Source organism: Anopheles marshallii, chromosome 2 (genome assembly GCF_943734725.1).
Source record: "Anopheles marshallii chromosome 2, idAnoMarsDA_429_01, whole genome shotgun sequence".
In the NCBI taxonomy this organism is placed as follows: Eukaryota; Metazoa; Arthropoda; class Insecta; order Diptera; family Culicidae; genus Anopheles; species Anopheles marshallii.
Window position 1 is genome coordinate 17,926,983 of NC_071326.1, and position 25,361 is coordinate 17,952,343.

The window sequence follows — 25,361 nt, forward strand, 5'->3', positions numbered from 1 at the left end:
TCCTTCCATTCCGCAGCCACTTGTGCCGAAGGTCGACGTTTGTGTTTGCGGACGGCGGTTACCATCGTGACGCTCCGATTGCGCTTTCGGTCAAGAATATTAGCCTCCCTTAAAACCTAACAACCCCTGGCACCAGGCCCGAGTGAACCAGCGCTACCGTTGAGCCCTTGGTGATTTGTGAAACGTGAAATCATTCGATCGCAGACCGGATAAACAGGTTGTGATATGTACGCTCTACATTTTGTACGAAATCAGATACAATGGTTTAATTGCTATGCTATTTATATATTTTTTCTTAAACCATTTAAACTACGCACATTATGCACACCACACTATCCCTGAAAGAATTCCCTCCTTCAATAATGGCATGCCTCCTTCAATAATGGAACATTCTGGTTACGTGGTAGCTAAATGTTTGGATAAAAGGTAGTAATAGCCTTGATAGCATTTCTATAAAGTTTAACAACTTGCACTGCGCATATTTGGCGCACGGTTTGTAATCTATACGTTATGTAAAGTTGTGTCTGGAATGGACAAAAAAGGAGGTTCTTTTACGAGCCTCAAACTTAGCATCAACCTGTTTAGCAACTCAGAATACAAATTAGAAATGTGTGTTAATTAAATAAGATATTTTTTTTACAATTAAACTATTAAAATATTAAATTCAAAAACGATAGCAAACTTCATACATCGGGAGAAATCTTTGCAATACGTGTTCCCATCGTCGACGAAATATTTAACTTGTTTCTTTATCCTTTATGTATGTCTTATTGGTTATTTAGTCTGAGTATGGGTTAAACTCACTTCACACACATAGCGCTTTGTCACAGGCTGGCCGATTCTATTGGTGGGTCTATTAAAGCGAAGTTAGCTTGTTTGGTGTGTTTAGTTCGTTTTTATTCTATACCTCATCAAAGAGGCGGAGATCGCACGTGTGTGTATGTCACCTCCCGATTCATCATCGGTACATTTCACATAATCAATTGCTTTGTAAGATGATGCGCTAGTCGAGCATAGCGCGGTGCAGCAGCGTTTGTTCCTCGTCCATAACATTCTCATACCCATAACAAAACGCTGCTAAAATGAGATAAAAACAGTACCGAAAGGTATGGATATCGGAGAAAAAGGAGCAAACTGGCGGTGCATTCAGCTTCCACACACACACACATACACACAAAAGGAAGGTTTAGAATCTCAGTGCCGTGGGATGGGACCGGAACATAGAACGTGATTGATCCTTTCATTCCATTCGACCGTTCACCGAAAGCGATCAAGTTGGAGAGTTCAACATGGAAACGTGTTCATTCATTGACGGGACCGGGTTGTGCCTTTAACCCAAAAAAACCGGGTTACAAAAAACGTGAACGTGTCGCTGTTTCATTCATTACCCCCCTTCGCAACAAGTGCAGACATGACTTAGAGCTTAACTGTGCAAAACACTAGACAAAAAAGTATACTTCTCAAAACCTGCCATATCCCCATTCTCATGCCTTTGTTTTTTTTGTTTCGGCGCCCTTTTTACCAAATTCGATTTGGTTTTCACTTCGTAACGCTGCAGTTGATCATATTACAAAATAATTGATTGAAGCATTCGTTTTATTTCAGGTCCGCTTCATCCTCCAGCAGCTCGTCCACGTCCTTTTCCCAGTTGCTGTTGCGCTCGTTGCTGCCATCGTTCACCAGCTCGTAGTCCTGCAACTCCGCCTCCAGGTCCTTCTCCCATTGCTCCTCTAGAATGAACACAGACAGCGTTAGCAGCAAATTAGCAAAAGCAAAATAAGTGCAACCAATGATGGACGCGCAAACAATACGTAATGTGTGGGGTTTGCACAAACGTAAACAAATCGTAAAACAATTATAACATTGAAGTTAAAAAATGTCTAACAAAATAATAAAACAACTATCAGAAACAATAAATAAATTTGTTGTACAAAAACGATAAAAATAGAAGAAAAACTGACCAAAACAGTAAGGCAAAATGGCATGTTCATGTGGTTACAACAATGTGCATAGAACCGAAAGCTGGTTATGGATTGTAATGGATGAAAAAAAAGACCAGTTGAACAAGTTGCAGTGCAACATCATCCACTAAGTAATCCGTCAAAAGTGCACACACCAACCTTTGAGAGTAAACAAATACCATCAATACCATCGCTTTCTTTCCTGCGCGTGAAGAAAGTAAGAATCTATGGGAGCTATTCCCTGCACGGGCAAACCGAACAATCAGTAACAACGCAGAAAGCCATTGCAAGTTTGGTTTGAATCAATAATTGCCTTAAAATTTATTTTTCTCTATACAGAATAATCGTCTCCGTGTGTGTGAGTGTTCTTGTGTGTGTTTCACTAGTTTGTGAAAATGTGTGCAGCAATGTCCAATATTTTGTTTCCTCATTGTTACCTTGTTTTTGGTTTTTGGTTGGTTGTCCTTTTTCCTTTTGTTAAGTTGTGTTGTTTTGGTGTATTTATTTATGTATGTTCATTTAGTGTGTGTGTGTGTTTGTTTTTTTGTTGTTGTTGTTGAGTGTTTCTTTCCTTCTTGCCAACCATAAGGTTCTGCTGTTTTGCTGATTTCGAATGCCCGATAGGCCATCCCTCGTTCTCCATCATCCTGCTCACTCACATATCCTTGCCATTCCCATTGCCCAGTGATCGATATATTTTTTGTTTGTTTGTGTGTTTGTATTATTTCTTAGGTTATCATGATTGCAAGTTTTGACTAATCCGATCCGGTAATAAATCGTGGCACTACACTGCATGTGACGGCGACGCAACAACGTAACGAGAAGAGGAAGAAGAAGGAAAACAAGGTAAGAGACATCGTACTAACTAACTAGCCTTCGTGTGCCACATATGTATACTTTCCGACAACACTGCAACGCCATCTTTTGTCCCATCACATCCGGTTTTCTTTGTTGTTGCGCGTCTGGAAAAGCGTAGCAAGCCAACAAAAACTATCCGGGAACGGGAATTAAAAGGTGTATGTGTGAAGTTAGCAACTAAAGTTCCAGATGGGCTGTTGGGAATTATGCTTTACAGCGGAAAAAATAAAACCCTTACATCTTCCCGGCTCTCAATGCCTGTTATGCGCTAACCGCGGGTTCCCGATCGCTTGCCACTTCTCTTAAATAAGTGTTTTACTAATCTGTCGGCTCGTTCCGTTTTTCCTCCCCCCGCTTTTCCCTAAACACGTCACACCAAACACACCCACGCGTCCGCAATGCGTTCATCATTTTACATTTTACGAACCGATCGATCGATAAGTGTTCTGTTTTGCTCGGTTCGCTTCATCATTTACTGGATACTGGATTTGTTTCGTTAGAGTTTTGTTAAGTTCTCAACACCACGCACACACAGATACATACAGAGAGGAACAGTGTTTTTTTTGTTTTGTTGCTTCTTTTTTGAGGGGGGATTAGGAGAATTAGATTACTGGGTGAACTCCATTTCACATACTTGATGTTTTACGTTCATTTACGTTTAAATATATGTGTGTGTGTGTTTTTTTTTGTTTTCCTTTGGTTTCGCACAATGTTTTTGTTTGTTTACTTCTTCTTTTGTTTAATGTTGCATCACGTTTTCGGTTGTATTGTCATATCTCTGTAGATTTTTTTTTTTACATCCTCGTTGCCTATATCCTTACAATACCATATAGCTACGAAGCGCGCCATTTTCCTTGATCGTCCCATCAATTGGCATCTCGTTGGCTTTCATTTCTGCCTAGTTGGTTCCAGTTTTGTTTTCGCCTGCAACATGGCCCGCAGATGTTGTACTTGTCGTGCAACGCAACGGGAGAAGGATGCGCCGCTGCTGTTGTTTTTACCGGCAAGGATACCACTGCTGTTGTTGGAATAACCGGGAATGGAGTCGATGGTACCGTTTGCCATGGGATTTGAGGTTTTTTTACCTCCTGTTTCTTTTGCTTCGTTATTACAACCCTAATCGGTCGTCCGTGGTACGCTTCGCAACACGCTCGCCATTCTGATAATTGTTATAGCGCTTCGCACACGCATTCGTAAAGTGCAAATATACTGATCTAGAATAGAATCAACGCAAATGCATAACATCGAAAAACTCTGATTTATCTCTTCAATACTAGCTTTGTATGGTATGAATACTGACTGCTGCTGCTTCTGCTGTAGCTATTACTTTGTAACATTTGTTCTGTGGGTCGTCTGAATTGTTTTTTTTTTGTTGCGTAGCGCGCGCTGCATGTTTGTCGGGTTACATATTTCGGTTTCTTGTGAGTTCCCTATAACTGGTCGCGTTGCGCCTTAAAGTTTATCAAGGTAAGACAAAAGACGCGAAGAAAGTACAGAACGGATACAATAAACAAACCGTGTACCGCGAGCCTTCGATCATTCAAAGGGCGATAAATTATTGTTCGTAATTGATACTAGTAAATTAGCGTTAAATAAACTTTTTAATATTAACACAGAACACTAATAACGGATACCGACCAAACCGCGCAGCACTGTTAAGTGAGTGGCTTTTATATTGCAATGCGGAGGCATACGCGTGGAATGAATAAGCTTTACATGAAAAATGGAAGATCAACTTTAACATCCAATATACATATCTTATTGCTACAGAATTACTCTCTCGCTATTCGTCACCAAGGTTTCGCTTTTGTTTTAAAAACGCATAACACACCACTTTACGATTGACAGTACTCTTTTCAAAACAAAAGCAAGTAATAGCAGTTGTAACTGAAATGGCAGCATGACAGGGAAATGAACATTGCTATGCCGAACGGAACGTCTTTTCGGTGGGTCATGAGATAACGAATCATACGGCAACTCATAGCTCCACATGCAGGTGGGGTAATAAGAAGTAAATCACGATTAGTTCGCGAAGGAGTGTCGCGAATCGGTTTGAACGGCAATCTTCCCTTCAAGGGATGGCTATAAATAATACCATGTTCTCATCAACATTCATACCTTTGCTCTCTTTTTAAAACCACAGCCAATCATCTTGAGGCAAACTGGTTAAAGTAAAAACAACAATTGATGATTTGTTGAACTTAAAACCAGTGGTACCAAGCAGCTTGATTTTCTTTTGATTTACAATGCCATTTGGCGGACAGTCTGCCCAACTGTAGGCCAACGTATGATAACACAACAATTTAATTTATAACTCGCTTTTATGTGTTCATCATTCCCCGTTAACGACTAACGATGTTAGATTACCGTAAAGATAAACATCTCTCTTCCCCAAAAAAATAAAACACTCCATAACATCGACTGAAAACAACGATTATAACTGCCAGGTTTGCATTGCTTTCATCATATTGGGCTTCCAGTTTACAGCCGAATAGCGTTATAACAAACATTCTAGTAATTGTCAGAACAACAGAACGCCCAACGATCCTGTCGGAATTCACAGTTCGAGTGTACGAGGAAGTAAAGAGAGACAATTCACATCTAGACAGAAAGGAACACTTATTGAATGGGTAATGCGTTATGTATACTCATACATGCCAATGCCGAATCGTGGGTATGAGGGTATAGATTTGTATGTTTTGTATGTGTCAACAATAGATCGGGCGGTGGTTGAGTACAATTTATAGACAGTGTGTGATAAGTGTTTTCCGATACTTGGTAGGTAAGAGTTGAGTAGTCTCTTTCGTTTTTTTTTCTTCATGCTACCCGCTTAAACATCGCATGTAAAATGGGAGAATGAATTGATGTGGCCTCTCCTCCATAGTTCTCCGTTTTTTCTTCACATAAAGATTCCCTAAGCAAGTGGAAACAACAACAATAAATATCTTTTCTCGATATAAGATTCTCTCATTTTCCTTATCGTTTTGGTTTGCTCTATATGCTTGGTTTTAATGTGTCACGTTTGAACAGATTATCATAGCTAGGATAACTAATTGTAAGTACAGGTCGATGTTTTTTTTTTGTGATAAATTTATTTATACTGGGCGCGTCTCTTTGTCTAAAGGAGGATCTCGAGTGTCTCGGTTTGTATTACGATTTGCCGCTTTTTTGCTGCTGCTGGAGTGTGTGCCTGTCCTGCCTGCCGGTACTGCGATCACACGCACTAATTGTCTTCGTCGAGAAATTGTCACTAATTGATGCCGATAATATAATATGTGGGTTTGTTTGTTTTGTTTTGTTTGCTTCGGAAAGGTTATTGGTTGCGAACCACCTTCAAGTGAAATATTTCCGTCGACTACCGCGTGTATAACTAGCTTAAACGTGAGTTTATTAAGTGGTGTGTTTTTTTTCTGTCTGTTTTCCACATTACGATTATAAGTGAGTGTTCGTGTGTGAGTGTGTTCGTATGCGGCTTAAGTCTTCCCTGCAGCCAGCAAAATATTTCAACGGGTTTTGATGTGGTTGTTTCAGCTTTTCCTTTTTCTAGTTTTTGTTTAATTGCAATATTTGAACCCACCCGATATCGATATACATTTCAGTGGCGTGTATAATTTGTTATATTATATTAACACTTTATTCGCACGTGTGTTAATTAGTCCTTTTGTTGCATATGTGTGTGTGTATGTTTTTTGTTTGTTTGTATTATTTATCTTTTTTTAATAGGTTCGCATTTGAAGTTTAATCTCTTATACTTCGTGTTTTTAGGCGCGAAAACATAGATACTGTAAATTGTTCTGTTGTTCGAATTTAAGAAGAAGTTCAGTATTATGTGTTCACAGTTGTATGAATTTCTCATGCCGCTTTTTGCCTTTCCCGCACTCGTTTGTTTTTTTTTTTTGTTGTTGCCATCACTTTCTCCACGTTAGTTTTTATATCATACAACGTGTAATAAGATACTGCTTTCGTATTTAGATACCTTTCCATCATTTACAATAAGAGTAAGTGCGATTACGGTAGATTTACTTTCTGTATCGTACTATGCTTGCTTTAGGCTGTTTGGTGATCCATTTGGTAGTCAACGTGTAGCAGCATAAGGACGCAATTAAAGAAGACAAACAAACGGTATAAAAAACGGGAAAAGCAAGAAGAAAAAGAAAGGTATGTTAGTAATATTCACTGTTATCAATGCTTCTTTCTCTTCAGTTTGATGCAAACGCATCTAACCTGGTGTTTGTTTGGGAAATATACAAGAAGTTGTGGAGGAATGGGGATAGCGAATACATATTGTTCTAAACTTGATAACAAAAAAAAACATGATAATTGATCAAACCAGGATGCTATTTCGTACTACAGTATGAAGTACAAATAACAGAAAACAAATGCAGAAAAGAGTGGGAATTAAAGTTGAAATCATGCCTGATGCAAAAGTACAAAAAACGACAAACAACTAAATGAAAGAACATTTAAAGCAGTTGCGTTTGTAGATAGAACATGAATAACGAGAAGTGGAGCAAACGAAAGTCAGCGTCAGACTACAAACCGATGAAAATTGTCTACCTCAACCAAATCACGTAGAACTTAACTGGAACTAAACTCAAACATCCAACTCATGGGCGTACAACATAGTTGCCAAATCCAATACAAAACTCACGCAAACAGCCTATGTAACAAAACGCTTCTCACTCGCGTTGTGCTTAATTTTTTTTATAAGAGTCTTTATATGAATCATCACTGAGGAGTCATTCATATCAGTAGTTGACTCTCAAAAGATTAATGAATTCTAAAAGATTCATCTTTCTTTCTCTCTCTATATATAACTACCTTTCTATCTCTCTCTCTATTTCTCTCTTTTAGAATTAAGCCAATTTTTTTAAAGCCAAAGAATAGCAAATCAGATCAACATATTTTCATTAAATTGATCTTCATAAATTCCAAAAAATAAGCAATGACACATTAGATTACTCTAAGAGAAACTCGCCATTTATTGAATCTTTGAGCATTAACTAATTTCTGAGGCTTCATCAATGTTCAGAAAAAAGATTCAGATTCATTAGTTCAGCTGAAAGATTTAGATCCATGAATCTTAATTATATTAACTAAGTGCTCTCAGTACTTTCAAATCTGGGCTGCAAATGGAAAACACATTACACAATTTTTACCAAAACAAGACAAGAAGCTAATTAGCGAATAGAACTTAACCGGTCCTGGACTGGTTTGTTATATTTTGCAAATAGAATATTAGCAACTACCGATTGGTTATTTCTGCTGCTGTACGAGTATAAAATCGGTTCTTCCTAAACGGTCACATTTTAGAAGAAGTCTTTTTTCAAAACCTTTACTTGCAACATTATTCTCATATAGAATTTTACGCGGCTATTTATCCCTAATAATTCCCAACACCATTCGCAATACGATTAATTGTTCATTTTTTCATAAATTTATCACCACTTGAACATCCATCCATCCACAGTCAAACATTTAATTTTAAATTCAACTGTAGAATTAAAATCACATGTTGTTATGTTTTCTCTTCCAAGGTAAATATTTTGCTTGACTCAAGTGGCATTAATATCAATCGAAAACACACATAATTTCACATTTTTTCACGCAGCACGAACAATTAATACAACTATCAACGGTAAAGAGAATACATACTTAAGAGAAAGAATAACTATGAAATAGTTTAATTAGTGCAACGGAAAAGCGAAAGAAATTGTCGTCTAGTTTAAAAACGAACATGCATCATTTATTTAATTATGTTGTAACACAATGAACGAACACGTGAGTAAAGAACACGTGTTTCAATTATATAAAAAAAATGCAAATACAAAGAATCAATACAAAAAGGTTAATAATAATTAGTAAAACCACCAACTTTACTTTACCAATGTAAATATATCCGTGTTTAAAAATATGTGTTCGATGATTCACATCCCTACAAAACACTGTTACATTTTGTTCGTTGGTGTTGTTGTCACTCTTGATACATTTATTTTATGATTTCAAAATGTTCTAAAGACTTGAATGGAAATACGCAAATATATGAAGATTTTCACTGCGACTAGATATTATGCATTACGCATCGTTCGTGTAAAATCGTTTGAGGTAAAACATAACGGACACAGACACACACACGTTCGTGGTACATAAGGAAGCACATCCCGTTTTAAATGCATTACAAAGAAAACTACAGAACATCAGAATGGTAAAGAAATTTTAAATGGAAATAATCACTACGGCTTAGTAAGCGGTAAGCGAATCAACACATCGGCAAAAACCCGTTTGTATCACGCGTTCACACATTGATAGGAACTATTCTAAAGCAAATACGGATACTTTCATCACATTTTTATACTAGTGATCACATACGCACGCACAAACACAAAGGAACACGCAGGCAAATCTCCACATTCGCACATAACATATCGGTTACTCAGCAAGGGCACCAGTGTGAGCGATAGACGGACAAGCAACAGCATCAACAAGCCAGGGTTTGTGCGGACAGAGCGCTTCACCAGACCACACAGTGCGAGAGTGTAGAAGAAATGCAGGCACAACAATGCACGCTAATAGATCTGCTTTCTCGAATTGTACGCCACCGATTTGTGCAGCTGTACAAAGTCTAATGTTAGTTTTGCCTCTTTCGCTTTCTCTGATACTGGGATGCAAAGGAATGTGAAGGAATTGCATTTAACTATAAGTGGATATCGACAAGAAAAGACGACAAGGTTTTTTTATGTTAAACCATAGTTCAAGACTTTCAAATGCTATTGTATTATCCGATTAACATACAATCCTTTTTGGCAGGGATAATTTTGATCAAACAAAGAAAAATGCGAATTCCAATAAACAGGCAAATGCAATGATTGAATGAAGATGGAACTGGGAGTTTTAGAAACAATTACAGAAACAGCACTAACGGCACTATTTTTGTATTGTCGATCAAAAGATGGTATTGCGTTTGTTATTCTAGCATTACACAGTACACACAAATGATTATAGAAGAGGTTGCATGATCAATCAAAGGAAGAGAGACACAGAGAGAGCGAGAGATACATCAAAATATGCAGTAAAGGATAGAGAGAAATTCGAGAAATTAAAACACTATCGCCTACCGTTAGCAAATAGAACAGTTCTGACCATCTGCATCGGTCTGATATCAGATGAGTGTGTGGAATTTGTGAAGCGATAGGATGAAGAATTTAGGGAAAGCGTATGTTACAACAATTCCGTAACACTGGCCCGTTTTTCAAACGATCATCTGAAATGGGCAGAGAATGGGATAGGCTAATATAATAGATGACTCTCGTGCATTGAGCTTATCTAAGCAAACACAATCACCAACACGATTAAAATGATTAATAATGTGATTGCTTTCTCATTTTCGTCTTGTTTAGTGCTTTTTGCTTTCACTGGTTAGCATTCCAGTATCTTGACTTTCTCTGTACGCAACTGAGGAATAGAATTGGATATGGAAAATACGGACGGACGGTACTTGCTGGAACGCGATCGGTTGGGCAACGGTATTACGATACAAATCTTAAGCGTTTAATCACGGACCACACTTTTTCAACTAAGGGTAAGGCTAATAATCAGAAACCAACCTACCGGTGGTTATGCGGCTGTTTGCTTGCTTATCTGCAAAAAGGTTAAAAGATATTGACTGTTTTACATAAATCGCCGAAACTGCATGACTATTGTTACTGCTTCTATTTTGTCTACAAAGCCATACGCGCTATCTAGTGTTAGTTTTGCTGGTGCGAATGTTCCACAAAATTTGCCATTGTATTAAGTATCGTTCAAATCCATGCATTGAAACTGATAAGCACTATTTTGAAAATCAAGCAACTTAAGCGACGGTAAGACATTGTTTCTGTAGTTTTCTTCTGTAACAGCACTGTATACGGTGTGTCCATTTCGCTCAAAACAATCACTCAATTGTGCTACATGTGAAAACAGTTGAGTTTGCAGACGGAAATGCTGTACGGCTGTACCAAAACCTGCACCACCTTGATCACAGTTGGTCATTGGTCTGGTACGGTTGATAGAACACATTATAAGGTCATTGTAAAGTTTATAATAATAAAAACATTATTATCTCAGAGCTTGAGACAAGTATGCAACATGAACTCTTACTAATGTAAGATGATTTTTTGATTACGATTTGTTACATTGTACTCCTTGTTTCCACCCATTTAAAGCGTCACCATTATCATTCCTTACCACTTTTCTCTGTTTCAACCCCGATCGATTCATTTGCCTGTTGAGCGAGGCTATCGATTCCGAGCTTTTTCATGCCAGCTTTCACCTCCTCCAGATCTTGTTCGTTTGTATGAAAGCTGTCAGAAATGAACTCACTGTGTGTGTGTTTGCTGGTACCGACGGAACCACTGGTAGCAGGTTGCAAAACATTGACACTACGACTAGTGTTCTCTTTTGTCGTTTGTGTTTTCTCTGGCGTCGTCGGTGCTGGAACAGCTTGCTCATCAGGGCTGGAAGCAGGCGAGCTTACCTCACCGCTTTGATTAGGCATTGACCCAACAGATGAAGTTTGTTCGCTATCTTTTTAGAGTAATGTTGGTGGTGAAATTAAAATGACAAATTATAAGAAAAATAAAATAATATAAACTTAACCTACTTATAAATGAAGGGAAACTATATGTTACAAAACAAAAGGTACAATCAGAACATACTCTTAGAATTAATCACAACTGATTTTGTGGAGTTTCGGCCTAACCTTGACGTTTTGCTTAACGGTGCTAGGTTTCGAATGGGACATCGAGATTAAGCGAGTGATTAGTCTATTCTAGAGTGATTTTCTATATCTCAAAACTGCACTATTGTCATACCACGTGGAAGCTACACGATATTGCAATTACTACAATTTTTTGGAAGGTAATGAAAAGAATAACACAAAACCAGTAGGCTCAACAAAACCGTTGTTTCGTTGTAAAGGATTTTTAAACATGCAAAGTGGAAGCAAAATTTCTGCTAATATCGCAATGGACCATAAATAAAAGGAACAGTGGATCGGGGAAAAAAACGTTTGCATGGGGTACGTTTCATCAGACAGAAACGGGACACAATGAAGTAAAGGAATTAGTGTACATTACCCTCTGTATCTTCACTAGCGCCTCGTTTAACGAACTCATTATTATCGCCCAGTGTACCCAAATCGGCCGCTTGACATATCAAGGATACACGATAGAAGTAGTTACGCCAGAAGCTTTCTTCCGTGATACTGTAAATATAATACAATCAGTAGATCAGTGGTACAGTATGCTAGGCGCTTTCTTTGGGGCGATGATGCATTCAGGCGGTAAAGAATTACTCACATTTTGGGAACCAATTCGAATCGCATCTTTTCCAGTTCCTTATCATCATTCATGATGGCCAATGCGACTGGGTAAGACGAGTCGTAGTCAAAATCGAATTCAACACCTGCCGGTGGTGCTCGAACGAAATTTCGGCGATCCTGAAAGAGGCGGGATCATTAGATTTGCTACATTCTTCGATATCTTTACTGCATCATCTCCACTGAACACAACTTACAGCTGAAAGACTGAGAATTTCCTCCTTGATCTTTGCCTCATTAGCATGCCCGGTCCATGGACAGGCACCGGCACCGCCACCTCCTTGCTGATTTTTGATGAATGCCTCTTGCTCCTTGCTAAATTCACCCAGAATACTCTGTTTTCGATATTCAATACACCCACCCCAAATGTATGAAATAATTAGCTTTGTTTCGAGTTACAAAAACTTACGTTACGATACTTACGTTATCTTTTAGATGTTTGATCTTATCACCAGCTTTATTGAACGAAGAGTACAGGAACGAACCAATCGATTTAGCACCGGCGGTGACTTTATGTGTGACTAAACGAACACAAACAAGAAAACAAATCATTTTAACATCGATCTTCACATGCGTGCAGTAAACTTTTCTCCTTGCTCTATTCCAAACCATTACCTTGTCCGATTTGTCCAGCATTTTCTTCAGTTGGTGTTCCGGGGCCGGTTGCAGGACGTGAATCTGCTCCTCCAGTGGCACTGTATGGTGGTAAATTAAGCAAAAACACAAACACAAACATACGTCTTTAGCATGATTCTTAGGAATGGACGAACAAAGTACTTAAATAGACACAGCGAATAAATATTAAAGCAAAACTTGCTTTCTGTCAGACAAAACCAAAACGAATAAAAATAGCCAAAATATAGAAAATGCATTCGAAGAGCATTAAACTGGTACATTCGATAACCAAAGAATAAAACAACACGCCAGACAAAAAAAATTAACGCAGCATTGACTTAAGAAGTAGATAGTGTAAGTTGTGTATTTGGAAAAAAGATGTAACATTTCGAGTTAGATTAAATAGGTGTACAAAAGGAGAAAGTGAATAGAGATATTAGTAAGAGCAAGTTAATGAAGAGAAGAAAATGGAAAAATGGTAAAAATAGTGTTTTTTTTAATTTAAATTAATTTTTAGTAGGATGTTTTATGCAAAAGACAAAAACAACAAAAAACAACAGCTAAAAATTGCATCGATTATGCAAAATAAAGTGACAGACATCGTTCAAGGGTTTGTGTAAGTGTACGAATATAAGTGTAAACAGCAACGTGTTGGGCTAAGAGAGTAAAAAGATAGTAATACTTTATTTCCGTGTATTCACGTGAGCTTTAACACTAACAATACAAAATTGCAACTGCAAACAAATTAATTGATTTGCGACTGTACTCGATTGATGGAACCGATTATGATGGAGTATCTAAACTAGTTTGGAACACAATTCGATACTTTCCGATAAAACAGATGAGTCTTGCCAGCTTCTAATGGGTCTACTGAGTTTTAACCAACTGCTTAATCGCACAAAACGTACGTAGTAATTGAAATATACGAACATGGTAAAACATCTAAGGGAAAGCTATCCACTAACTTCCGGAGGAAAATGGCGAACAATGGAAACAATAATATAAAATTTTGCTTGCAAATTAACAATTGAAAACAAGCATAGATGTTATCCAAAATATGCTTTATATCTCTTTTTTTCGATTTACTTAAGTGAACACATTACACATTTCGAGTAACACCGCAGTGTAGTGAATTTAAAAAAGCGTGCAAATTTCTTCCATTTCTTCTTTCTAAAACGGGTTTTTTGTACTTATGTTGTACTTCAACTGTATTATCGCTAAATTGTCGAACTTTCTGTATTGCATTTCATGTTCATGTTATATTGGAAATGCGATAAACTGTTAATCGCACCGGGTAATATTGTCACGAATGGCAAGTAAAATCATACTTCTATTCGGCTGCTTTTAATGATAAATAGCGACATAGCCATATAAATGATATAACAAATTTCGCTGTTTAAATGGTAAAAAACAGCAACGCAAGCCAGAAATATCGATTTCGCGCGATGAAATTCTTGTTTCAAGATGAGAACATTTTAAAATGGTAGCTCCAACAAACAAACGAAAACGTACACACAAATTGCACTGGAAAGTTTATGAATTTAGGTGGAGTAAAATTCGCGGTATAAGTGCCATTGTCACGCACCAACTCGGGGCTGGGATAACCCTTTCTCAGCAAACCGACAAACCGCGCAGTGCAAGAAAATAAGCCATTAAGAAGTAATAAAAAAAACCACCCAGATTGCGTAAAGCAAAACCACAATCCAAATCCAGCCGCAATGTAAAATAAACACACGTTTAAAAAGGTAGTTGATAATTGGACTTATTTCCACGCTGCCGCTTCAGTGTGGCAAGACACAAAAAGGTACAGCCAGTGAAAATCGCTCTAAAAGAAGCACGTTGACTTAACATAGAATGGAAAATGTGGACGAAAAAACAAACCCAAAATGTTGACTGAAATAAGTACAAAAACAAAGCCATCAAGAGTCAAACTGAACAACGGAATAAGAGCATGAAAGTGCAGTAAAGAAGCCACAATTAACTCTACCTTTCCTGCGGTCTGCTGGCGTATGGTAAGACAACGAGGGTAGTATGTAGAGAAACGTGACAAGGAAGGGAGAAAAGTATATGGTATTTAATTGAAAGAGGAAAATCCATACAATATTCACGGCGTAGTGCAGTACAGTGTTTGCTAATGGAACGTATTTGCGTTATGCTGTGCTGTGTATAGTTTGCTAAACAGGTTAGTTTTTTCGAGATCGACAAGGTTAGTTAGTGGTTTTTTTTCGAGATTGACAGTTGAGCACTTTGGACATTGGTGTTGAAGGGAACGAAATTGGAACAAGATGTACTCTAGATATTATGAGGAGAAATTCTTCCCAATAGTATGAAAAAGATTTTGGGATTTGACTATCTGTGGAAGCTCCTTTTACACATAACTATATGAAAAGTCTGCCAACAACGAACAGAACCTACAAGGAACATTCGCGTCATTCGCAAAGGTCATTACAACACGATCCTTTCAACTTTTTCCGTCGCAATGGCACGCTCCGAGAACGCGCAATGTCTATGTTCTTCTCTATCTAATCCTAATTCTCACCCCGACAAAAACACATCACATTGGCCGACAGCAAACGTTTGTGGGAAAACTGTGAAACGAAGGACAGATTCAACCCTTACGGCAGAAGGGTGACAAAAGGGCACGGCAAACGGGTTGACACTCGATGAGTTGCCATCTTTGCCTTTTGTAAAGAAAAAAATCGAATTAAACGCAGAGAATGAAAGCTTCGTCACGAACAAAAAAACTGACGTACAAGAATACAGTACAGGAGAACCTGTAGCTGGTACAAAAAAAATATGTCACAATTCATCAATCCGACAGCAGTTTCATCCGGGGGAAGTGCTCAAGGTCGGATGAAGAGTTTTCGATCCTGTTCCAATCCTTGACATTTTTCGAGTGACCCTGCTGTGGAAAGCTTTTCTAACAGCTTTGACATCAAGCAGATAAAGAAAGGACAAAGAAAAGGGTGATAAAATTAATCCGGACGCCATTCGGTTCGGAATGAACGATTTCGATAGATTCATTTCTGAATCAGTTTTTCAAATTAGTGCCGCAATTGCTAGACTATTTGTTCTGGTTACGACCATCTGCTTTATGTAAACCACCCAGTTGCATCTGGCGATATAAGCGAGACTTCAGCTGATTAAATAAATAACATTGTGCATCTTGCACACTAATCTTGCTGAACACATCACATAAATAGGACTTGTTTTTGCAAGCACAAGCCACACTTACGGCAATAACACTCAAATGTGACAAAATTATAGCCATGATTTAAACGTAAAAGTTAATCTTTTACGAGCAATAATTGCTTAATAATAATAATAATTGTAAACATACAAAAATGGACCTCCAAGTCTTGGAGCATGACTTGAAAAATTCGCACCCCTTGACCTTCCACGTATCGTGCCCAGGGATGCTGTCACATGCCCGATGATGGATAGTGCTGAACACATGAACTTGAGTGGAACGTGTACAAGTGTGTCGGCAAGCTTCGCCCGCCTTACATTCCAATTGGTCGAGTTTAGTTGCGATTTGCACGATCCGTCCAGCGGTAGGAATTTATATGTATTCGTTCATACATTGCTTCGGGGCTTAACATGGTTCCTGTTTTGTTACTCTACATTTGCTTCACTACTGCCATCGGTGTGAGAGTATCAGCTGGTGGTGCTGCTGTTGCTGTTGTTGTAGTAGTTGTTATTTTAGTAGTTGGTACTGTTGATGTTGTTGATGCTAGTGGGTTCTGTTCACACCTTCACCTTCGTCTAGGTGAGTTATGAATGGGTAATGGATGTGTTGAATACAGGTTGAGGAAAGAAAACAAGAAACAGGGAACCGAAAAAGTATCAATCAAGAACGGAAAATAATGTTGCGACACGCGAAAACAAACCCAAAAAACAGTAACCGATGTGGAATAACTTGATAACAAATAATATCAACAAAAGCCCAATGGCGGAAGATTCGTGAACGAATGGGCTGCTCCATCGCATGGAATGTGTTTCGTGTGTAACTTTGCGCTATAAATCAATTATTTAATACTGCCACAACAGACAACCCACAAGAATCGGATATACTTAAGACGAACAGATGAAGGCGTGCAAACAGAGAAACCACCGAGCTCCGGTGATCTCCGCGAAACACGATTCGTCTGTTCCTCTTTTGCCTCGTGACACACACACACATGTGGGTGGGGATGAAGTTGTATGCGAGTGCGTTAATTTTGACAAACCAATAAACGTAATGGTAACGGTTAATGAATTATTGTACACACTAAACAAATATTTACTTAAAACTAGAGTTCAAATGGGCCATACACAAATGAAGAAATTTTTCATGAGTTATCTATTCAAAGAGAAAAGTATATATATAGTTTTCTTTTTGCCTTTTATGTTGTTTGCTGATGAAGTTGGTAGTAGTTGCGGTAGTTGGTTTTGTATATTTTTGTACTGATATTAATAGTTTTATTTTAACCGGCTCTGTTCTTTTGTTTAGGATTTTTTTTTTGTTTTTTACTACTGCTTTGCTTTGATTACGCAAATGAGCTACGGAGCTTTTGGTTTACTACGGAGTGGTTGAGAGATCATGAGTGTATCATGAGTGGCAATGCGTTGAGCTATTTGCAAACAAAAATAAAGGAGTGCAGATCGAGAGAATAAGTAGTACGAGTTGTTGGATGTTGGTCGATTTGAGCTAATGATGAGCTACGGCAAAGTCGAATTAGTGGTTAGTGGTCAAAACAACTTTATGTGAAACTATTTTATACACGATGGTTTAGCGTAATGCATAAAGGATGCGATGCAAAATGAAACACAAAGAGCGGCAACCGCCGGCTAGACGGAGATGAAAAACAGTGATAGTGATAGCGATCGTGGTCATCGTGATTGATCATTGCAATTTTTAATGGAAACAATGCGGTGAGCGGTGGCGTACTGGCAGACGTGCCAAACAGTACCAATTGGTTGAGCGCAACGCGGGTAAACTTACGCTGCGGTTGTATTGACAATTATGCAAAGAATCTACTTCGCAAGCGCTTACATACTAACAGTGTCACTGACAATCGGTAGGGAAAGAGAAAAAGGTTGTTAAACCAAACCCACGAGGAGGCAAAACAATTACTAAACACACATTCGGGAGAGCAACAAAAAGAACATCAAACATAAGACATGGAAATTACAGACATTTCTCCCACACCAACATGCAGCGGTGTGCTTTTGTCAATGCTAAATATTATCTTGCAAATGTCACAGCTTTACAAGGCAAACAATGTGTTTCCTACAAAACCGGTCAATTACTTAACAACTGTCTTGCTTTATCTCGCCCGACATCGCTGGATGCAGTCTGCAAGGACGGCAAATCTAAATTAATTCACTATTCAGCATCACTGCCAGTGACCACCAGCAATCTGTCAGCGGCAGTCAACGACGGACTTGCACCCCAGTCAGCCAGGACGAACGAGCAGGATTTGATTAGTGTTTTAATGCGTCGCCCCGGCAGGGAACCGACAGTAAACAGACGTCCATCCGGCGTTGCACGAGACCAATCTAACCGCCGTTCTCGCTACCGTCGATCAGCAGTAGCTGCAGGATGGGGGATGGTGCCATCGATTACTGGTGCCTACCCGCCACACTGCAACAATAATCAGCCTGCCATAAAGCTTACGCCGGACGAGTAAGCAACGACCGGCAGTATCGGCCTGGAAAGGCACTCCAAACTCCGGATGTTACCGGAAGCTCAGTGAGCTCCGGGGTGAAACGGAAAACCACCACCCGCTGGTGTTAACGTGATGGAGCACACTACGTGACAAACTGGTTTCTCCCTCGGGACGTCAACGTGTTCAAACCGTTGTCAACAGATTGTACAGATAATTGGGTTCTGTGTTCCTATTTTTTGCTTCATGGTTGCTGTAACTTGCTGCCATAGATCGATGTGTTCTTTTTTTTCTAACTTCTCCTAGGACCACATGTTAACTTGTTACATTGCATCGTAAAAAAGGGTCTCGTCTCTCTTCGGCTGATCGGCGTTCAGGGAACGACGAACAGGAAATCATGCCGAATGATTTCATTAACATTTTACCACCGACTGGTCTAGCTGCAGCCGTTTCTACCCTCTCACTGTTAGCCACAATGTGGTATCGTATGTCGTACCCACACAACTAATTGCTCATGATTTCCGGATTAATGTGTTACGTTCACACATTGGGCATAATGAAATTATCGATTGCACAAGATATTCGCAAGTAATGTGCTGTTGCGCAGTTCCGTATTAGACCAAACACGCCCTAAGTTGAAGATTCTAATCTGATTGGAACCGAAGTTCCCGTAACAGTTCTCGACTGCTATCGGTAATGATTTCATACTAGGCAATATCGATAATCGGATTAATTCTAGTAACGATAAATTAAATACATCTTTATCAATGTGCAATCGTAGGCATTGATCGTAAACTCAACACAAAAAAAAACAATACAAACTGAAGAATAACATGCAACAATTATCTAATATTCGGCGAATAACAGACAAAAATGGACATTACAAAACGAAGTAGTGAAACACATCTAAGCTATTGTTGGCTTAATGGCGGGACTAAATAATGATAAATAAATTTTTAGGCACCTAAGGATATATGAAAGGCAACCAACGACTAGATGTATCTGTTTTATCAGCTTCCATCTAGCTTAGTCAATTACATCTACAATATTACTAAAAGACTAACCACAAGTAATAGAAAAATTAAAGTCCTATTGGAGAGGTAAAGAATCATGGTCTAAACTAATAAAGTGGGAAAGAACATGCTCAATATGATCCGTTAATCGGACGCTTCAAGTACTATTTGAGGGTCCAGTGTCACTAAAACACCACAGCATACGATAACATCAGTGCTCTAAGAACCGATCGACATAACCACTTTGTCCATAGTATAGCGCGCGTGCGCGCGTTTATGTGCTCTCTATTATTTTGCGTCAGTGACACTATCCAACTCTCGTTCCTTTTCTCTCGCCCTTCTAATTCATTAGCACTGCGGGATTTTCAAATTTCAATCAATTATGTATAGGCCCATTTACCTAATATACCTTGACCGGTCCTCCTCATCGGCAGCATCCGTCGAGCCGGCAATACCTTGACTAGCCTTCTCGGGCGACGTGACCAGCCCCTCGTTCGTGATGCCACCGTTTTCGTCTGTCTGGTTCGCCTTCCGCAGTCCCGGGATCGAGGGCATCGAAGGCATCGCTGGCATCGCGGGCATCGAAACCGTCGGAATGGCTGGCATCGACGGGATGGAGGCATTACCAAGCCAACCGGTTACCTTCGACGAGACGCCAGAGAAAACGCCACCTTTGGTTGGGCTGTCGAGGACAAATGGAGAAGGCACAATTGTTAGACATGATCAGATAAGCAGCGAATAAAGAATGTTAATTCTTATTATTTCTTCTGAATGTTAATAAAGCTGAACATTATCCTTCCCCGAATGGTGCCCACAATAGATCCCTTAGCCCGGTGGGAAAAAAACAAAAAGATCGAAAAAAAACCCACCAGAAATGTATCCTTTGCATGGCCACAGTTGGATCAAAATACTCCGCAACATATTGACGTGTATTTAAACGACTGGTTGGTAAACACCAGCGTTGCTAATAAAAATGGACAGCATAAAGACATTATGCACTCCATCAAAAATGCTTTTAAAAGAACGGACAAATATTTATTCACATCAGCCCAAACCATCATCCTATGGCCGGAAGCTATTTGTAAAGGCCAAATGGTGAATCCATAAAATATCACCGAAACAAGAGATCACACAATAACCTTTGCTCCGCATTTGTTGATGGTTTATGGTGACGTCAATCTTAAAATGGAAGAACCTTTAAAATAAAGACAAAATTAAACATAATTCCTTGAGCTATTTTTATTGCAAATATTCAAAATATTAAAGAGAATTCAATTACCGCATTAGTGGTTTTTGTATCATAGTGATTAAAAGGAATACATTATGATCGATTACTTTACGTTTGAGATAACGTTTTAATGAAGCTATTATTTATCGCGAAACCGAATCTGATGGACAATGAAAACCCTCATATTTGCTCCACAGGTCTTTACCATAACTCATTTTTATTGATTTTAAAAATATGGCTCATCCCTACGGAGAACTTATTGATTGTTCAGACCAATTTTACATTGCATATTCGAAAAGATCAACGATATTGATTATCAACAGTCTAGAATGACCCGACATCCCAGCGCGGATACAATGCTTTTGTGGAGATGTTCCATGTTAAGGGGCCTTTTTGTTTCGTTTGTCTCGAAAATCAAGTTTCTGGCCACGTAGCAATGTGTGTCTGCAAAATGTAAGCCACAAAATCAATGAACTACCAAAACCAGCCCACACCGAAATGTTCAAGGCGGAACAGCTCACGCCCTACCCGTGCTAAATGATTTAAGTGGCGACCGGATAGGAATGTTGAATCTTATTCTCCTACCCATGACCATAGGTGCTGACGAGGAAAATATTCCGGATCTAAAATTCCATTTACTCTCGCGGACGTGATCATAATCGAATATTATGCTACCGAGCTTTGCACCCTCACAAGCGTAATGGTATAAACGCTTCGAGTCGCAATTGGAAAATCGACAACACGTTAATCGACTCGTGATTGATATGCGAGCACATGCCTTCACGATACGATGGCAGGGTGTATTAAGGATTATTGATTTATTATCAATTAAGCAATAAATATCACCGTACTCGTTGGGGGTGTTTTACCGCACCTGAACATAATGACATCTTTTCTCTAGTGAGGATTAAAATGTGTTCGACGAAAATCACTCGTGGGTTTTATCTGAGTCACATATTTATCGACACCATTTTAAATTACTTGTGAAATAGCGCAATAAAAATAGTTCCTCAAGCTTTTATGCTTACAATTAATCTTGTACTGACAACCACCAGGCGTCTCCATATATTGCTTAAGTGCTGAAGGATCAATTTCCGAAATTTGATTCCAATTCCCAATACCTCGAATCAAATATTCAAAACCAAATTATAAAAAAAAACATATACTCCGTTTCTTAAAACCTAAACGTCCACCATTTTGTCAACAATTAATAATCCATGATTTACGCATATGTCTTCAAAACCTATGTCGACTTTTGAATTTTAATGGTTTTAGACGATACTCTCGAATGGAAACACATTTGATCCAAGATATGAGGTAATTTTGCTATTAAAAAATAAAATCTATTTAAAAAAAAAGAACATTTTGGGCTTCTGCGGGAGATTCTCCTCTTAAGGGGTTTCCTTCTCACAACTTTAGACATATTTCATCCCTGTTTTGCTTAGTTTATTTCTCAATTTAGAAACGAAATACATAGGTACCGAAGCATAATGCCACTCGACATTTTCATTCTCAATAGTGGATTACAATAACCAGACTATCATCACAAGCTTCAGAACAGATCAACACTCATCTCCACAGAGATAGGTAATTAATAGCTTTAAAGTTAGCCAGAAGTATACATAGCTGATACCACCCTTACGCGTAACAGCAACCCCCTCGAACAACAACAAATCATCATAAAACGGAAACGGTAAAAAGAAAAATTGTTTACTCCACATTTCGTTATTGCAAGAGTGGAAAAAAGTATTCATCCAATCCTGGTGATGATGATGTGAGATGATGAAAATGCCAAGTGGGAACGATCCGAACGATATCCTTTCATCGAGCTTTTTAGTAGTAAAACAACAACAACACATCATTTTATTCCTTCACTTGCGCTCGATTCCACTTCAAAATTACGTTATTTTGTTCAGCCTTGCTAGAACCACAGACAGACACACACACGCACTCATCCCTCATCAGAAGGATCATCTTCTCGAGTGAGTGAAGCTCACCCTGCGTTTGGCAGCTGCCAGTTACGTAACTTTCCCGGTAAGGCAGAACGATGTCACCCACGCTCAGGACATCAGACCGACACTGGTACGGTGGCGGGTGTACTGTCCACGGAGCGAGCGAATGTCCTTTTTATTGTCGCCCAGTTTGGGTACGTTTGACATATGGCCTACAACGGAAATGAAACAGCTAATAATACCCCAACGGTGGTCCAATGCCCAATAAACAGTGGGTAAACATTTTCTCCTTTTTTCCCGTACCGCATGTAACAGATATCCTAGTGATATATAGCAAATAAAAACAACACAACAAAAATAGCAGACAGCCGGATTATCCCCAAGATGAGATAAAGTGAGGCCATCCGTACTTACACAGGCAGGATTAGCTGACGGTTGGAGTACAGTTGATCGGCTGGTTTTTATATTTCCCATTCTTCTGGAACTCAACAACGTGTTGTTCGTTAAATTGTCGCAACACGTTTTTAGAAGAAGTGTGTTATGGAACGGTTACTGACTCATTTACATACCAAGAACTTTGAAAAGATTGCTTTCTGTGTGGTTTATTCGCGAAACGGATATTAAAGGTAAAATGAAAAGAACACGGACACGCATCTTTGTGAAATGGAAGTTGTTTTCCGACACTGAGAAATAAATGTTTATCAGCAACACTGATCAAAACAAAACAGAGTTACTGTGTAATAAGAATGTCAAAACTTCAAGATTTTTCTTATTAGTATACAGACAGTCCCCGAGACAAGCGGTGCCACTTGTACGTGGATTCGGAGATCCGCGGATTTTAGAAATTGGACAGCTGGAGTTAGTTTATAGCACAACATTTAACCAAAAAATTGAAAAATGGTTGAAAATACCTTCCTTTGTAATATAAAACATTTGCTTTTAATTTATTTTTACGCATTCTTTCAAAAAATCACCTGCTTTGCTGAATAAATTAAATCTTTGGACTTAGGAAGGAAGTCAACTATTTAACTTTGAAGTATAACCGATTTTACTCCCGGATTCGACTTACGCGGAAATTCAAGATACGCAGATTTTTCCCAGGTTATAGCGGTCCTATATAATAGCTTATCTCGGCGGACTTCCTGTACGTTTTGCTCCGAAGCAAAACAACGTTGACAGTATTATTAAACCCTACGTTCACAGACGGCTAAAAGTGCTTCAAAAGTTAGTACAGAAGTGCAAGAGCATTGGTGTATCTAAGAAATATCTGTAATTTAATAAATCCACAGTAAGATGGCGCTCGATCGTGCGCGGTTTAGTGGTTTCTTCTACAGCAGGCCAGGACTGAGAAGCGCCCGATAAACAGGTAAGAAAGATGGATGGCACAAAAATTCTGAAAAACGATGTGTCTCGTTTTCAGTGAAATTTACACAACATTGTAGTGTGGTAGCAAAGGAAACAAAATGTCGCATATGATACGGGAAACACCGTTAAAGCACGGTAATGTGAAATCAAATTTGATTTGCGTCAAGTGTGAATGTGATTTCAATCACAGCTTTTGCCCGAAGGGCCATCATTGGTTTTCAATTTCTTTTAGAGCAAATATTCCACCAAGACACAAGCATGTGACTGAACAACTGGATACTGGTACGGCACATCTCCGTGCGTACATCTTTGCATCGAAACATAAAAAAACTAGGCCCATTGCAGGACGAGAAGCAAATGAGGGGAGAATCAAATACCTCGAAACGAGATATGTCAGAATATACTTAAATCAAATTGAATAGGATCAATGAGATACCATCTAAGGGTTTTAGTTTGTTTTAAACGAATTCATATAATAAATAAATCAAGCATAACTTTAGCATAACTTTACATCTTCATTTTCAGCAGATAATTTACATAAATCACTTTCTGCGATAAGTATTTGCGTAAATAAAAATAGTATCGCTAAAGAAGAGTAGAAGAAAAACATGTAACACAAATACAAGTACGCCACGGAGCATAGTGTTCGGTTCTAGGAAGTGTCAAAATTGAAGAAAGCTCGCATGTGAGCAGAAAAATAGAGCAAGTTGAAAGCTTTGAAAGGGAACGGAAAAAACACACACAATACCACAAATGTCAGAGAGATCGAGAGACGGAGAGTGAGAAAATGCACGCAACCGAGCTCACACACACACACACACAACACACACGTATACCCACTGCGACTTAAAAGGATAGTTCAAATGTGCACTGAATTACACCGAAAGGCGAAGAGAGCCAAACATCATATACAACGGCAAATATCAGTATTACGTCGAGCAAGAGCGAAATGAGATTTTAACCAAGCTAGAGAGAACATTTTGTATCATGTGATTTGAATTTTCCGCCTTGAAGAAAAACCTGAACCAACGGAAGAAATATTTGGATAGCTTTGTTCCTCTAATGACCCACAGCAATTGTTTGCTTTTTTTGCCCAAAAAACCGACCAAAATCATGACGTTGTGTACACAATACGCTGCCAATCGTTTAGCTAGACCCACTTACCTTTTGTCACCACCGTCACCGCCCGCTGCTGCGCCAGTTGCATCTGCAGTTGCAGTCGTTGCTGCGGTAGCACCGGAAGTGGTCGCTGTTGCAGTGGTGGCGGCCGAGTTCGGGGGTGTCGGGACTTCTTCGTCCTGCGGTTCGCCCTTGGCCGCTCCAATCCACGAAGTCACTTGATTCGTTAATCCGGAAAACATGTTCA

The 25,361-nt window shown here is 38.9% G+C and overlaps 1 protein-coding gene across 1 annotated transcript; it reads right to left on the reverse strand.

The window, feature by feature from the left end:
- Positions 1 to 1,590: 1,590 nt before the first annotated feature.
- LOC128709994 (synapse-associated protein of 47 kDa) lies at positions 1,591 to 25,361 on the reverse strand. Its single transcript, XM_053805034.1, has 10 exons — positions 25,160 to 25,361; positions 19,851 to 20,132; positions 14,777 to 14,791; positions 12,790 to 12,869; positions 12,598 to 12,695; positions 12,372 to 12,509; positions 12,155 to 12,294; positions 11,933 to 12,060; positions 11,043 to 11,381; positions 1,591 to 1,730 (listed from the first exon to the last, which is right to left on the reverse strand). Exons 1-10 carry the CDS (start codon positions 25,354 to 25,356, stop codon positions 1,597 to 1,599), a joined length of 1,551 nt encoding a protein of 516 aa, XP_053661009.1. The 5' UTR covers positions 25,357 to 25,361; the 3' UTR covers positions 1,591 to 1,596.

Excerpts from the sequence above, each read along its gene's own strand:
- LOC128709994 (XM_053805034.1), bottom strand. The coding sequence starts at position 25,356 with ATGTTTTCCGGATTAACGAATCAAGTGACTTCGTGGATTGGAGCGGCC. Across the intron at positions 20,133-25,159 it reads GGTGACGGTGGTGACAAAAG|CCCAACCAAAGGTGGCGTTT; the intron begins GTAAGTGGGTCT and ends TGTCCTCGACAG. Across the intron at positions 12,295-12,371 it reads AAATTCTCAGTCTTTCAGCT|GATCGCCGAAATTTCGTTCG; the intron begins GTAAGTTGTGTT and ends CGCCTCTTTCAG.